Here is a 15,537-nt window from a genome sequence, read left to right as displayed (position 1 = left end):
AGAAGGTTGTGAGGCTGGAGGATATACAGAGTTAGGGAGAGACGGTTGTGAGGCTGGGGATATACAGAGTTAGGGAGAGAAGGTTGTGGGGCTGGAAGATAGACAGAGTTACGGAGGGAGACAATTGTGGGGCTGGAGGATATACAAAGTTAGTGAGGGAGACAGTTGTGGGGCTGGAGGATATACAGAGTTAGGGAGAGAAGGTTGTGGGGCTGGGGGATATACAGAGTTAGGGAGAGAATGTTCTGGGGCTGGGGGATATACAGAGTTAGGGAGAGAACGTTGTGGGGCTGGGGGATATACAGTGTTATGGAGAGAAGGTTGTGAGGCTGGAGGATATACAGAGTTAGGGAGAGAAGGTTGTGAGGCTGGGGGATATACAGAGGTAGGGAGAGAATGTTGTGAGGCTGGAGGATATACAGAGTTAGGGAGAGACGGTTGTGAGGCTGGGGATATACAGAGTTAGGGAGAGAAGGTTGTGGGGCTGGAAGATAGACAGAGTTACGGAGGGAGACAATTGTGGGGCTGGAGGATATACAAAGTTAGTGAGGGAGACGGTTGTGGGGCTGGAGGATATACAGAGTTAGGGAGAGAAGGTTGTGGGGCTGGGGGATATACAGAGTTAGGGAGAGAATGTTCTGGGGCTGGGGGATATACAGAGTTAGGGAGAGAACGTTGTGGGGCTGGGGGATATACAGTGTTATGGAGAGAAGGTTGTGAGGCTGGAGGATATACAGAGTTAGGGAGAGAAGGTTGTGAGGCTTGGGGATATACAGAGTTAGGGAGAGAACGTTGTGGGGCTGGGGGATATACAGTGTTAGGGAGAGAAGGTTGTGAGGCTGGAGGATATACAGAGTTAGGGAGAGAAGGTTGTGGGGCTGGAGGATATACAGAGTTAGGGAGAGAATGTGGGGCTGGAAGATTTACAGAGTTAGGGAGAGAAGGTTGTGGGGCTGGAGGATATACAGAGTTAGTGAGGGAGACGGTTGTGGGGCTGGAGGATATACAGAGTTAGGGAGAGAAGGTTGTGAGGCTGGAGGATATACAGAGTTAGGGAGAGAAGGTTGTGAGGCTGGAGGATATACAGAGTTAGGGAGAGAAGGTTGGGAGGATATTCCAGAGTAAGGGAGAGAAGGTTGTGAGGCTGGGGGATATACAGAGTTAGGGAGAGAAGTTTGTGAGGCTGGGGGATATACAGAGTTAGGGAGAGAAGATTGTGAGGCTGGAGGATATACAGAGTTAGGGAGAGAAGTTTGTGAGGCTGGGGGATACACAGAGTTAGGGAGAGACGGTTGTGAGATGGGGATATACAGAGTTAGGGAGAGAAGGTTGTGAGGCTGGAGGATATAATGAGTTAGGGAGAGAAGGTTGTGAGGCAGGAGGATATACAGAGTTAGGGAGGGAAGGTTGTGAGGTTGGAGGATATACAGAGTTAGGGAGAGAAGGTCGTGGGACTGGAGGATATACAGAGTTAGGGAGAGAAGGTTGTGAGGCTGGAGGATATACAGAGTTAGGGAGAGAAGGTTGTGGGACTGGAGGATATACAGAGTTAGGGAGAGAAGGTAGTTGGGCTGGGAGATATACCGAGTTAGGGAGAGAAGGTTGTGGGGCTGGAGGATATACAGAGTTAGGGAGAGAAGGTTGTGAGGCTGGAGGATATACAGAGTTAGGGAGAGAAGGTTGTGGGGCTGGAGGATATACAGAGTTAGGGAGAGAAGGTTGTGAGGCTGGAGGATATACAGAGTTAGAACATAGAACATAGAACGTTAGGGAGAGAAGGTTGTGAGGCTGGGGGATATACAGAGTTAGGAAGAAAAGGTTGTGAGGCTCGGGGATATACAGAGTTATGGAGAGAAGGTTGTGGGGCTGGGGGATATACAGAGTTAGGGAGAGAAGGTTGTGGGGCTGGGGGATATACAGAGTTAGGGAGAGACGGTTGTGGGGCTGGGGGATATACAGAGCTTGGGAGAGAAGGTTGTGGGGCTGGGGATATACAGAGTTAGGGAGAGAAGGTTGTGAGGCTGGGGGATATACAGAGTTATGGAGACAAGGTTGTGGGGCTGGGGGATATACAGAGTTAGGGAGAGAAGGTTGTGGGGCTGGGGTGTATACAGAGATAGGGAGAGAAGGTTGTGGGGCTGGAGGATATACAGAGTTAATGAGGGAGACGATTGTGGGGCTGGAGGATATACAGAGTTAGGGAGGGAGACGGTTGTGGAGCTGGAGCATATACAGAGTTAGGGAGAGAAGGTTATGGGGCTGGGGGATATACAGAGTTAGGGAGAGAAGGTTGTGGGACTGGAGGATATACAGAGTTAAGGAGAGAAGGTTGTGGGGCTGGGGGATATACAGTGTTAGGGAGAGAAGGTTGTGAGGCTGGAGGATATACAGTGTTAGGGAGAGAAGGTTATGGGGCTGGGGATATACAGAGATATGGAGAGAAGGTTATGGGGCTGGGGCATATACAGAGTTTGGGAGAGAAGATTGTGGGGCTGGAGGATAGACAGAGTTACGGAGGGAGACGATTGTGGGGCTGAAGGATATACAGAGTTAGGGAGAGAATGTTGTGGGGCTGGGGGATATACAGAGTTAGGGAGAGAATGTTATGGGCCTGGGGGATATACAGAGTTAGGGAGAGAATGTTATGGGGCTGGGGGGATATACAGAGTTAGGGAGAGAACGTTGTGGGGCTGGGGGATATACAGTGTTAGGGAGAGAAGGTTGTGAGGCTGGAGGATATACAGAGTTAGGGAGAGAAGGTTGTGGGGCTGGAGGATATACAGAGTTAGGGAGAGAATGTGGGGCTGGAAGATTTACAGAGTTAGGGAGATAAGTTTGTGGGGCTGGAGGATATACAGAGTTAGTGAGGGAGACGGTTGTGGGGCTGGAGGATATACAGAGTTAGGGAGCGAAGGTTGTGAGGCTGGAGGATATACAGAGTTAGTGAGAGAAGGTTGTGAGGCTGGAGGATATACAGAGTTAGGGAGAGAATGTTGTGGGGCTGGGGGATATACAGAGTTAGGGAGAGAAGGTTGTGAGGCTGGAGGATATACAGAGTTAGGGAGAGAAGGTTGTGGGGCTGGGGGATATAGAGAGTTAGGGAGAGAAGGTTATGGGGCTGGAGGATATACAGAGTTAGGGAGAGAAGGTTGTGGGGCTGGGGGATATACAGAGTTAGGGAGAGACGGTTGTGGGGCAGGAGGATATACAGAGTTAGGGAGAGACGGTTGTGAGGCTGGGGGATATACAGAGTTAGGGAGAGACGGCTGTGAGGTTGGAGGATATACAGCGTTAGGGAGAGAAGGTTGTGAGGCTGGGGGATATACAGAGTTAGGGAGAGAAGGTTGTGGGGCTGGGGGATATACAGAGTTAGGGAGAGAAGGTTGTGGGGCTGGAGGATATACGGAGTTAGGGAGAGAAGGTTGTGGGGCTGGAGGATACACAGAGTTAGGGAGAGAAGGTTGCGAGGCTGGAGGATATACAGAGTTAGGGAGAGAAGGTTGTGAGGCTGGAGGATATACAGAGTTAGGGAGAGAAGGTTGTGGGGCTGGGGGTTATACAGAGTTAGGGAGAGAAGGTTTTGGGGCTGGAGGATATACAGAGTTAGGGAGAGAAGGTTGTGGGACTGGAAGATATACAGAGTTAGGGATAGAAGGTTGTGAGGCTGGAGGATATACAGAGTTAGGGAGAGAAGGTTGTGGGGCTGGGGGATATACAGAGTTAGTGAGAAAAGGTTGTGGGGCTGGGGGATATGCAGAGTTAGGGAGGGACCAGGCTCAAATCATGAAGGGATTTGAGAACAAGGATGAAAGCTTTTAAATCGAGGTATTGCTTCATTGGTTGCCAGTGTGCGTCAGCCAGCAAAGAGCTGATAGGAGAGTGGGACTTGGTGTGAGTTAAGACAACAGGCAGCAGAAGTTTGGATGGCCTTATTGGGAAAAAGGTTGGAGGCCGCCAAGACTGTGTTGGAATAGTCGAATCTGGAGGTAACAAAAGCAGACCAGAGTTTCAACAGCAGTTAGGCTGAGATTAGGGAAAAGTTAAGGAATGTTATGGTGGTTGTTTTGTTATGTTTCCTTTGTAACATAAGCGGCTTCCTTGTGTTGCATTTGTCAAGGAAGGTCGAGACGTGTAAATAACTTCAACTCATTTATTTACTCTATGTACACTTTTATAACTTGAGTTCGACACTACTCCTAATCCTATTATAGCTACCTAAACTGACTAACCAGCTGCTGTCTTCCACGTGGTGGGTGTGATAATGAATCAACCCTGTGCCTCTCCTCGCTGACTGTCTCCACTGGCCGAAGGGGCAGATCATGTGTGTGGTGTCCTTTATGTATGGGTTGGTGTAATGCCCCCCTGTGGTCGTGTCACCTCCTTGTGTATCGTGAATGTCCATTGGTTGCCTCCCATCTAACTTATCTATTGGTTGAGTATGTGTGTGCGATGTTTCTGGTGCTCCTTCTAGTGTTTGTCTAGCTTACATGTATTTACAGTGATGCACATCACCACAGTGGTGTTAATAAATGGCCTTACTGATGGTGCTAATATGTGGTTGGAAGCTCATCTCTAGGTCAGATATTACACAAAGGTTGTGAACAGTCGGCTTTAGTCTCAGGCAGTTGCCGGGGAGAGAGGCATCGAGCTGTTACTAGGGTTTGGAGTCTGGACTGGAATCAATAGCTTCAGTCTTCCCAATATTGTAAGTATTTTTATTCAACAGAATCTCACAATACAAAAACAACCCTAAACAAACAAACCCCCCCCCAGATCCCCCACAGCAGTAAATGGTATCCAACTCCCGAAAGTGCCTGATGAACAAGCGGCAACAATTGCTGAAACCCTCCTTCACCCCCCCCCCCCCCCCTTCAGCTCAAACTTCACCTTCTCCAGGGTCAAAACCTCCAGCACGTCCCCCTGCCATGCCGAGGCACAGGGTGGAGAGGCTGCTCTCCACCCTAAGAGGACCAGCCTACCAGCGATTAGCGAGGCAAAGGCTAAGCCAGTCCAACACCCCCAATATGGTTTCTAGTGGACGGGGCTCCACATCCACATGCAAGACCCCCAAAATTGTGCTGAACGTCGTCCTCCAAAACCTTTCCGGCTTCGGGCCGGACCAAAACACATGAACATGGTTCGCGGGACCCCTCCCACATCGCTCACAGATCTCCTCCACCCCCTCTAACAGCCGGCTCATCCTTGATTCTGTGAGGTGCGTCCTGTACACTTCCTTCAGCTATATCAGCCCCAACCTCGCAGAGGAAGTTGAGGCATTCACCCTCCACAGCACCTCACACCACAACCCCTCTTCCAGCACCACCTGCAACTCCTCCTCCCACTTCGCCTTAATCCCCTCCATGGACACCCTGCTCGCCTCCAGGATTCCCCCCGAAGATCGCTGAATCGACCCCCCCGCACTGCACCTCCTCCAGCTACAAGGAGGCCAGTGCTATTGGGATGGTCGAGAGACCTTCACTTCAAAGTCCCGAACCTGCATATAATTAAACCCTTTCCCCTACGGCAACCCATACTTCTCTCCCAGCTCCTCTAAGCTCGTGAATCACCTCCCCAAGGAGTGTACAACAGATGTACAACAGCAGATCATCGGCGTATAAGGACATCCTTTTCTCCATCCCCTTTTCTATAGCAAATGCAAACAGGAGGGGGGGACATAGGACATCTCTGTCTCCTACTCCGGTGCAGTGCAAAGTACCACGAGTTAATGCTGTTAGTGCGCACATTCGTCAGCTGTTCCTTATACAACAGCCGGACTCACGCCACAAACCTCGGCCCAGTTCCAAATCTCTCCAGTACAGGCATTCCCGGAACAGCCTCCCCGAACAGGCGCCGGAATGTGGCCACTAGGGGCTTTTCACAGTAACTTCATTTGAAGCCTACTTGTGACAATAAGCGATTTTCATTCATTTCATTTTCATTTCATTCATTTCATTTCACTTCATTTTCATCAAGTAACCCCACTCTACCCGATCAGACGGCTTCTCTGTGTCCAGTGCCACCACCACCTCCATCTCCCTTCCCTCCACCAGAGACAGGACCACATTCAACAACCTCCTCACTTTCAAGAACAACTGCCTTCCCTTCACAAACCCGGTCTGATCCTCCCCAATCACCTTCGGGAGACACCCTTCCAACCTTGACACTAACACCTTTGCCAGTATCTTAGCAACTACATTCAGAGACATCATCTCCTTCCGCAGCACCTCCATATGCTTAGTGAACTGCCTCTCAAATTCTCCAGCCATCACCTCGGTCAGAGTTTCCACTGTGAGGAGAGCGGCCCACCCAGCGATCCAGTCGCCATCATCTTTCCTCCAGCCGGACTCACCCGACAGCGAACCTTCGCTCGCCCCCTCCTTTCCAGTGTCCTTCTTCTGGGTCGTCGACATCGCCCACCTTCCTTATACCTTCCTGCACCAGCTCGATAAAAAACTGCTTCCCAAACCGGGCATTAAAGTCCAAAAACCAGAGCCTCGAGCAGGAGCCACCCAACGTGCGACCTCCACCTACATGCCGTCACCAGAAGTCCTCCAGTCATTCCAATATTTAATTGGAGGAAAGTTTTGTTCGTCCAGTACTAAATGTCAGATAAGAAGCCTGATGATTTAGCAACTGTGAAGGAATCGAGAGAGGTGGTGGTGAGGTAGAGCTGGGTGTCATCAGCACAAATGTGAAAACTAACACTGTACTTTTGGATGATGTCACCAAGAGGCAGAATGTAAATAAGAAATAGGAGTGTCCAAGGATCGACCTGTAGGGGGACGCCAGAGGTTACTTTGCGAGAACAGGAAGAGAACCCATTGCAAAGTGACTCTTTGGCTATGATTGGCCAGATAAGAAAGGAATAACATGAGAGCAGTCCCACCCAGGTGGATGACAGTGGAGAGGCATTGGAGGAGATCAGTGTGAACCATGGGAAAAGCTGCAGGCAAGTTAGGATGGATGAGGAGGGTTGTTTAACCCATTCAAATAGGATGTCATTTGTGACTTTGATAAGAGCCATTTGAGTACTGTGGAAGGGAGTTCCAGGAAATGGACTTAACAGATGATGACACATTGAAAGACTTTGAATAAAAGGTTGGAGATGGAACAGTAGTTTACAAAGATGGTGCACTCAAGGGTTGTTTTTTTGAGGGGAGCATTGATGATGGCAGATGAAAAGAGAGACGGTCAACTCCTGAAGTGAGAAAGATCCATTCACAATGTCAGCTAACATGGGAGGATGGAAGTTGAGTGATCGGCAGTTTCATGGGATAGGATTAAGGGAGCAGGAGTTGGTTCTCAAGGAGCAGATGAGTTTAGTGAGGGCATGAAAGGAAATAGGAAAGAAACTAGAGAAATATAGAAATTCAGAGTTGGGGCAGAGGTTGCTTTAGAGGATGTTTGGGCTGGTGGGCGAATGGAAGAGGGGGACACAATAGAAGCAGATTATTAGATAGCATTGATCTTATCTAAGAATATCCACAAGCTCCTCACATGTATTGGTGAAGGTGGGGGAGATGGGGGTAAGTGTTTGAAGAAGATGGTTTGCAGAAAAGAACCAGTGAGTTATCTTTTCAGATAGTGAGCAGTTTTATTAAAGATTAACAGGATCCAATAGTAGCTTATGTGGTCCAGCCAGATCTGGCAGTAGGTGAATAAATCAGTTTTCCACCATATCCATTCAAGTCCCTTGTCCCTCGAAGTTCAGGGAGATGAGGGCCTTGGCAGAGTGAAAGAAGGGAATTGTTATATTGGGGGCAAGGATATCGAAGGTGGAGTTGCAGATGTGGTTCAGCAAATCAGGAGGTAGAGAAATGCTGTGGCCAACAGAAAGCAGAAGTGCATCTTGGAAAGTGAAGTTTGGAAAATCTGGAAAATGGCTCCTGTGATCTGGGAGCATGTTGGGGGGGAAAAAGCAGATGGCACCAAAGATACAAATGTTCCATGCTGACCATGGGGTTCCCTTAAGCAGCAACCTACAACCTCTCCCATTGCTGGATATGCTAGAACACCCCTCCTACTGCAGCACAAAGAGAAAATGGCAATGATCTGAACTGGTTCAAATCAAAACAAGATCACAAGGCTGTGAAGTACCTCATGGAAACTTGGGATGCTGCTCCTCAAGCTTTCATTGAGTTTCATTGGAACAGTGTAGAGAATACAGAGGTCCAAGTATGGGTGGGATGTGACGTTAAGGTCACACTTGCAGACAGAATGGGTGTATTCAGCAGTGCAATCACCTAATTTATGTTTGACCTCCCTGATACAGAGGATGCACATAGTGAGCAGGAAATACAGTCTTAGGTGTAAACCAATGTCTCATGCAGGAGTGTTTGGAGCCCTGAATGGCAATGTTGTAGGAAGAGGGGAAAGGACAGATGTTTCATTCCCTGCACTTACATGAGAAGGTGCCAGGGGAAAGAGAGTTTGTATTACAAATGTGTTTGGTGGTGAAATCCCATTGGAGATTGTCATGATATCCACATTAACATATCATGGTGCAATCACACACACACACTGATGGACAGGTAGTTGGACCAACCAGCACACACATAACATCGCAGCCAATCATCAGTGAGAGCACACACACTATAAAACAGGGAACACCACAGTTCCCGCTCATTCTACCAGGAGATAACTCAGAGCACAGAGCTCACAGCGTGCCACTCAGACATAGACCATGTGCTGAGTGCCTCACTAAGATAGTGATAGGGCTGGGTCCACAGGTTAGCTGGTGAAGCACGTACCCAAGCCAGCAGTTAGTAGTTGTCGTTGTTAAGACAATAAAACAGAGTTGTACCATCTACAGCCGTGTTGGATCATTTGTGCATCGGAACACCCAACACGACAGAGATGGAAGGTGGATGATGATCTATTGACTTGTGAGAGAGTCCCTAAACATGATTCTGATAGGGAGAAGGGGTCAGGATGGAACAATGGCGAATGGAAGAAGCATAGTTGAGGGCCCTATTGGAGAGAACTTCTTATCTGAGGAGAAAATAAAATTCCAGAAGTCAGGGTGAAAAGTAATATCAAAGCAAATACGATGGCAAAACTGGAAAAGGGAAATTGAATCCATAAAGGGAATGGAATGGGGAGAGCTATAATCGTGTTGTTGTGAAAGCTTGTAGTAAATAGCGTAATCTATCTCAAAGATGGAGGTAAAGAAGTTGAGGAAGGGAAAAGTCAGAGTTGGGCCATATGAAAGTAAGGGAGGGATATAAGTGGCACTATCTGGCAGGTCGGGTCCGCGCAAGGCCGGCGCCATGTTTTACAGCACAACCGCTGCAGGTCATCGCTGTGCACATGCGCGGCCATGGACCTGACCATTCTCCAGGCGTTTAGATCGTGGGAGCCGGGAGTTTTATTCGGCACGGCTAGCCCCTCACCGGTGGCAGGATCAGTGAGGGTTCGGCGCCGATTCTTCCATTGTAAAATGCCACAGTTCCAACACCGGCGTGGGCACTTAGCCTCCGAAACGGTGAATCCAGCCCCATGTATTTCAGTGAGAGACCTCGGAGAGGACAGATGGATCTGCAGCTGTTCAACCACAATTAAATTGTTGTGCTGCTCATACAATTATCAATATCAGAGACACGAACAAGAGTAGCACCTATTCAGACCTTGAAATCATATAACCATAAGATATGAGCAGAATTAGGCCATTTGGTCCATCAGGACTGCTCCGCCATTCAATCATGGCTGATATGGTTCTCATCCCCATTCTCCTGCCTTCTCCCCGTCAATCAGAACTAAACCATTGGCACTGAAAGTAATTACAAGCACACAGCCCAAAGCACAATCCATAGAATCCCTGTATTGCAGAAGGAGACCATTCAGCCCATTGAGCCTGTACATCTCTTTGAAAGAACACTCCACCTAGGCCCACTTCCCCACCCTATCCTTGTAACCCCACACATTGATCATGGTCAATCCACCTAACCTGCACATCTTTGTACTGTGGGAGGAAACCCACACAGACACTGGGGAACATTCAGACTCCACACAAACAGTCACCCAAGGCCAGAATCAAACCTGGGTCCCTGGCGCTGTGAGTCAGCAGTGCTAACCACTGTGCCGCCATGCTGGCCGAAACACCAGAAAATAACTAGATTGCCACAGAAATAAAAACAAATCTGCAGTAATGGCAGCCATTATTGATGATGGGTAATATTAAAATAGCTACTTGTTAGTTGTAGTGTAAGCATTCAGAAAAAATTGTACATCAGTATTGGAGAGTTTTGGATTTGTTCAATGTTCCTAAATGGTGGATTTCAAAGTGACTTCTTAAAGAACCTCTTAAAGTTTTGATGTTAAACAGATTCTAAGCAGATTCAGAGATATTCTAATGATTGAAACTGATTTGATAACATATTAATTCTACACAATTCCAAAATATTTTGCTGCTTGCAGTTTTGTTTACTTAACAAATTAAATTAAGCTGCACTCTTTTTTTTAAAAAAAAGCTAAAATTGTATAAGTTGCTGTAAACCTTTACCCACCTCTACTCAAGTAACTGGAGTGCATGGGAAGACACAGCCCTGACATTATAATATGCCTTATGGCACTCAAGCCCAGCCATCAATTCAATTTTATTGTCCTCCAGCTACACTACTCAGCAGTAATTCGTTTATCTGAACCATAAGGATCTATTTAAAAGGTAAGATTGAATTAATAGGTGCTTCACAAATCAGGTTTTAATGGGTAATTGATATATTGAAGCAGACCAATTCCTTTTTAAGTTTAACAACTGAAATTTTCAAAGCATAATTTATGATGTGCAGTATGTTTAAAACAGCAAATTTAATGAGTTATTTCAGACATACCATCTACAAGATTGATCCTGCAAAAGTGATACAAAAGATAATTTCACTGAATTCTTGTTACAAATTGTAGATTTGTTTGCCTTCAGTTTCTGTTTTCTGTGTGGTCCGCTGTCTAGTCTCAATGAGTGATTATTTTTTACATTAATTTTCTAACCATTGTTTTGAAACCAACGTAACCAGTTCAGGACAGTTTGATCATTTCAGATTTTATCAATGAACAATTGCAGGACTTGAACTGACTTCAAAATGTGGGAAGAGGGACACAGCAAAAAAGCACGAAGGAAAGAAGGGGGGGGAAGGGGAGAGCAGAAGCAAGGGGGAGTACACCCCCGAGCAAACAGGGAGGATATCAAGGGGGGCTTGGGGGCGGGGAGGGGGGGTGGGGAGAGGATAGCGCACCAAGACATATGGTCGCAAAATGTAAATATATATAAAAGAATCGCATGTCCTGGATATATCAAACACAGAATGCAACTGGATACATAATTGAAAATGCTAATAAAAATATTTCAAAGTAAAATGTGGGAAGAGAGTAAACAGACCGAGAACAATTTTAGAATCGGACCATTTCGGTAAAATAATTATCGACATCACGAATGGGCCAGTGTATTTTAATTTTGTAATGTGAAGAAACACCTGAGAATCCCGTTTTACACCGATGTTTGGTATGTTCTGTTTCTTTACCTAAAGTTGCTGTGTGGAAATTCTAGTGCGTAATGTGCTTGCTAGATTCCTTTCTTTGTTTGACTTGCATTTATATATCATAATTTAGGTAAGCGAGGATAGAGTCCATTTTGTTGTCTCGAGAAAGACCAGAGAACAGACCTGTGATATCTTGGAAGAGAGTGCCTGGAACAGCAGTAGTCCAGTCAGCTCTCATGAAAGAAACTTTCACAACAAGGTAAGGGCAAAGATTTCCTATTGTCCTTCCTGATACAGTTGGAAGGATTGAATTGTTATAGCTCTGTCTAATTCCGATTGAGATATATCTTCTATCACCAAATGTATGATATATTGAGCAGCAGGTATTAGTAATATTTTTAATTGTCTTAGAAATTGGAACCAAAGCCTTCAGACAAAAAATAAATAAAATCTCTCCTTTCCTGTTGGGGGATAAAGCATAATTTGGCACTTTGCAGAGTGCAATATTGGGCAGGGCTGCACACCTGTAACAGAACCCCTGCCCTTCCATTTAAATTAATGGAAAGAAAATAAGGGAGGCTCCAGATGAGTAATCTTCCCTCTACAGCTTCCTCCCTCCCCCCCCCCCCCCCCCCCCTTGCTCTGTCCAGGTGGTGCATTACACCCATAGCATAAAGCCAAATATTTATCCCAGATGCTGTTGGGGAGATTTTGTATCATTAATATATTACTCAACTGCACCTGGCAATCTGTTGTAAGAACAAAAGAAATAGAAACTGATGTGGGCCATATGACGCCTCAAATCTGCTCCACCATTCATACAATCAAGGCTGATCTTCTGCCTGAGCTCCACTTTCCTGCCAGTTCACATATGATGATGCAAAACATATAAAACTCAGAAGCATTGTGAACTGTGGGGATTCCAGTGTATAACTTAGAAAGGGACATAGACATGTTGGTGGAATGGGTGGACAAGTGACAGACAATGCTCAATGTGGAGATCTGTGAAGTGATTCATTTTAGTAGGAAGAAAATGGTGAGACAATCGAAAATAAAGGATACTACTCTAAAGGGGATGCAGGAACAGAGGGACCTGGGTGTAAATGTGCATAAGTTACTGAAAGTGGCAGGACAGATTGAGAGCGCGGTTAATATTTTCTATCCGTTAATTATAAATGGAAGGGCAGGCGCTCTGTTACAGATGTGCAACCCTGCCTAATAGTGCCTCTGCAATCTGCCAAATGATGTAGCAAATGGTTATGGTCCGGAATGCACTGCCTGAGAATATAGTGGAAGCAGGTTCAATTGAAGCATTCAGAAGGGAATTAAACTGTTATCTGAAAAGAAAGAATGTGTGGTTTATGGGCGAGAAGGTGGGGGAATGGCACAAAGTGAATTGTTCATTCAGAGAGCCGGTGCAGAGATGACCGGCCGAATGGCCTCCTTCTGCACTGTAACAATTCTGTGACATCCTTTGATTGTCCATCTGAGCCCCGAATAATAACAGATCATCCATAAGCCACTGAGGTAGACAATTTCAAAAGGTTCACAACCCCATGAATGAAGGAAATTCTCCTCATCTCAATCGTAACTAATTGACCTCTTATTCTGAGATGTTGTCCCGTGGTCAAAAGCTCCCATTCGAGTAAACAGCATCTCAGTGTCTATCCTGTCAAGCCCCATCTTATGTGTGAGTCACAGTACACACTATGAGTTGGCTTTTGCATACCCCCCTCAGGTATGCTTTTGGAAGGGGGGCACCACAGTGCCTTCCCACCCACCTCCAAGCTCACACCTGTAATATGAGGTGTGGGCAAGCGCCAAAATCAAACCTGCCTGGGTAGGATTTTACATGCAACACACTGCATGTTTCGCAGCGGTGGCAGTGATCTGCCATTGGTCGGTGGCAGGATCTTCTGGTCCTCCCATTGTCAGTGGGGTTTCTTGTTGAATGCATCCCTCCACGCCGGGAAACCCACGGCAGGCATGGACCATTGGTGGGACCGGAAGATTCCACCAACATGAATGGCCAGAATGTTCCAAACCCTGCGCCTGTGAGAGAGTTGAAAAGTATCAATTCCAGTAGTTTCAATTACTGTTTGTTAACACAACCCTAATGCTATCATTAGGGCATTATTAATGTTTGGCTGCTTTCCAAAACCTATCATTATCACAGTTAGGAGCTATTTTTAAAGAAGATTTAGAGTACACAATTATTATTTTCCAATTAAGGGGCAATTTAGTGTTGCCAATCCACTTACCCTACATATTTTTGGGTTGTGGGGGGTGAGACCCACGCAGACACAGGGAGAATGTTGAGAGTTATAAATTCACAATTTGATTGATAGCTCAAAGAGGTTATTAAAGCCATAGCTATCTTTGATAGGATTATAAATACAACTGTTTCTATTGATAGGGGATTAAGTACTTGAGGGGATTTAATGTATTCAGTGGGCTTTCATGATTAGGACCATTTTTATATATAGAGAAGGCTATAATAGATATCTAAGGCTGTATTTTATTTCATCTCAATATGGCTATAAGGTCTGTCAATGTTGGGTTGGCTGTCGTGGATTGTGTAACGGCAAAGGGTAATGTAATGGGTAGGGGTCATAGAGTTGGAATGAGCTGGCATGTGTGGAACATGTGAAATAGGTGATTTGGCGAGGGTGTATGAGGGGTGAAGGCTAGAGGACCTAATACATAAACAAATAACTGGAACAAAGCAACAGAGAACTAAGATGGGCTTTGTAAACTGCCTGCCTCAGTACTCAGCAGTGGTGGGGGTTCCAATCTGTATCCGGCCCCAACTTGCACGTATTCCTCCTGAAACAAAGATCCCGTCATCTGGGCCACTTTTTCTCTGGGTGGGTGCAGCAAAACAGGAAATTCCCAGACTCCCACTACCCAGGAGGTTGGAGCAAAAATCCAGGCCATTAGGAACTTGGCAACAATTTCAACGGATGCAAATGATAATTCCTGGCACAAGGGGACTGTAGAAGAAAAATGGAGGGAAAAGATTACAAAATAAAATTTTAATTAAAATGTTTGTTCAAGGAGATTGCTTTATTCTATAATTGCTGCTTCCCAACTCCTTCGCAAAGTACAGCACGTACTTTGTTATCAGAAATTCAGGACATGGGACAACAAAATGATAGTTATGTGCAGGTCTTCTGTAATGAAGTGCTTATTAGACTAAATGTCTACAAATATTTATCTCATCGTCAACAAGAAGGTCAGTTAACGCTGATGCCTATTACAGAAAATTACTAACAGAGGTTAGAGTTGCCGGAAGTGTGGCTTAGACAGTGATGTAAAAATGTCAGTGGAGAGTTGCTGAGTGTACTCAGATGTATTTCAAGATAAACAGTGTCTGCTCTGGGCCTGGATTTTATCAGCAATTATTCAGCTTTCAAGTACATGTTTATAAAATGATTTTCCATTTAGTCAGATTCTCGAGATAAAATAGTTTGTTCTCAGTATTATCTGTATTGAAGTGGTAAGCTTTCTCAAACATTGGCTTTTTGAAATGAAGGATGTCCACACTGGGGAAATTGTCCTATCTTTCAGTTTTGAGGTAAATGTTAGCCCAAGCATTTGCAAATCAATGTAACAAGACTATGGGTGCGATTCAGCGGCCTCACTGCGCCCAATTTGATGTCGGGACAAGACCATTGAATCTCAAAATGTCTCACGGGATTCAACACAATCTCGCGAGGCGTTGCAAACTGGATCGCACCCTCACTGGGCGTGATCCAGATCTGACAGCTCACTTAAATACTCAGACACCCTGGCAGTGCCACCTGAGGACCCTGGCAGTGCCACCCTGGATGGCACTGCCAGAGTGCCTGGGGCACTTCCCGAGTGCCAGGCTGGCAGTGACAAGATGCCCGGGTGCCAAGTTGGCACTGCCAGGGGTCTGGCCCACGCAGCACTGCCTGGTTGGGGGAGAGGGGGTCCTAGGGGCATCCCCAAGGTTGCATCATGCCCATTATAGTTGACTTTGATTCTAAGCCAGAAGGGTATGGGTTCATCTCGCACCACGTAGACTTGAATGCATAATCTA

At 46.2% G+C, this 15,537-nt stretch overlaps 1 protein-coding gene across 5 annotated transcripts in view; it reads left to right on the top strand.

Annotated features, from left to right (window-relative positions):
* lnx1 (ligand of numb-protein X 1) overlaps positions 1–15,537 on the top strand; it is a 351,286-nt gene that overhangs the window by 264,223 nt on the left and 71,526 nt on the right. For all 5 annotated transcript variants that reach the window (XM_072496765.1, XM_072496762.1, XM_072496764.1 and 2 more), the window contains one exon: positions 11,602–11,730. In XM_072496765.1, the coding sequence (XP_072352866.1) occupies positions 11,602–11,730 (129 nt within the window). The remainder of the gene's footprint in view (positions 1–11,601; positions 11,731–15,537) is intronic.

The sequence above is a fragment of the Scyliorhinus torazame genome, chromosome 3 (assembly GCF_047496885.1).
Source record: "Scyliorhinus torazame isolate Kashiwa2021f chromosome 3, sScyTor2.1, whole genome shotgun sequence".
Taxonomy (NCBI): domain Eukaryota; kingdom Metazoa; phylum Chordata; class Chondrichthyes; order Carcharhiniformes; family Scyliorhinidae; genus Scyliorhinus; species Scyliorhinus torazame.
Note: the sequence above shows the minus strand (reverse complement) of the source record. Positions and strands in the feature narration are given on the sequence as shown.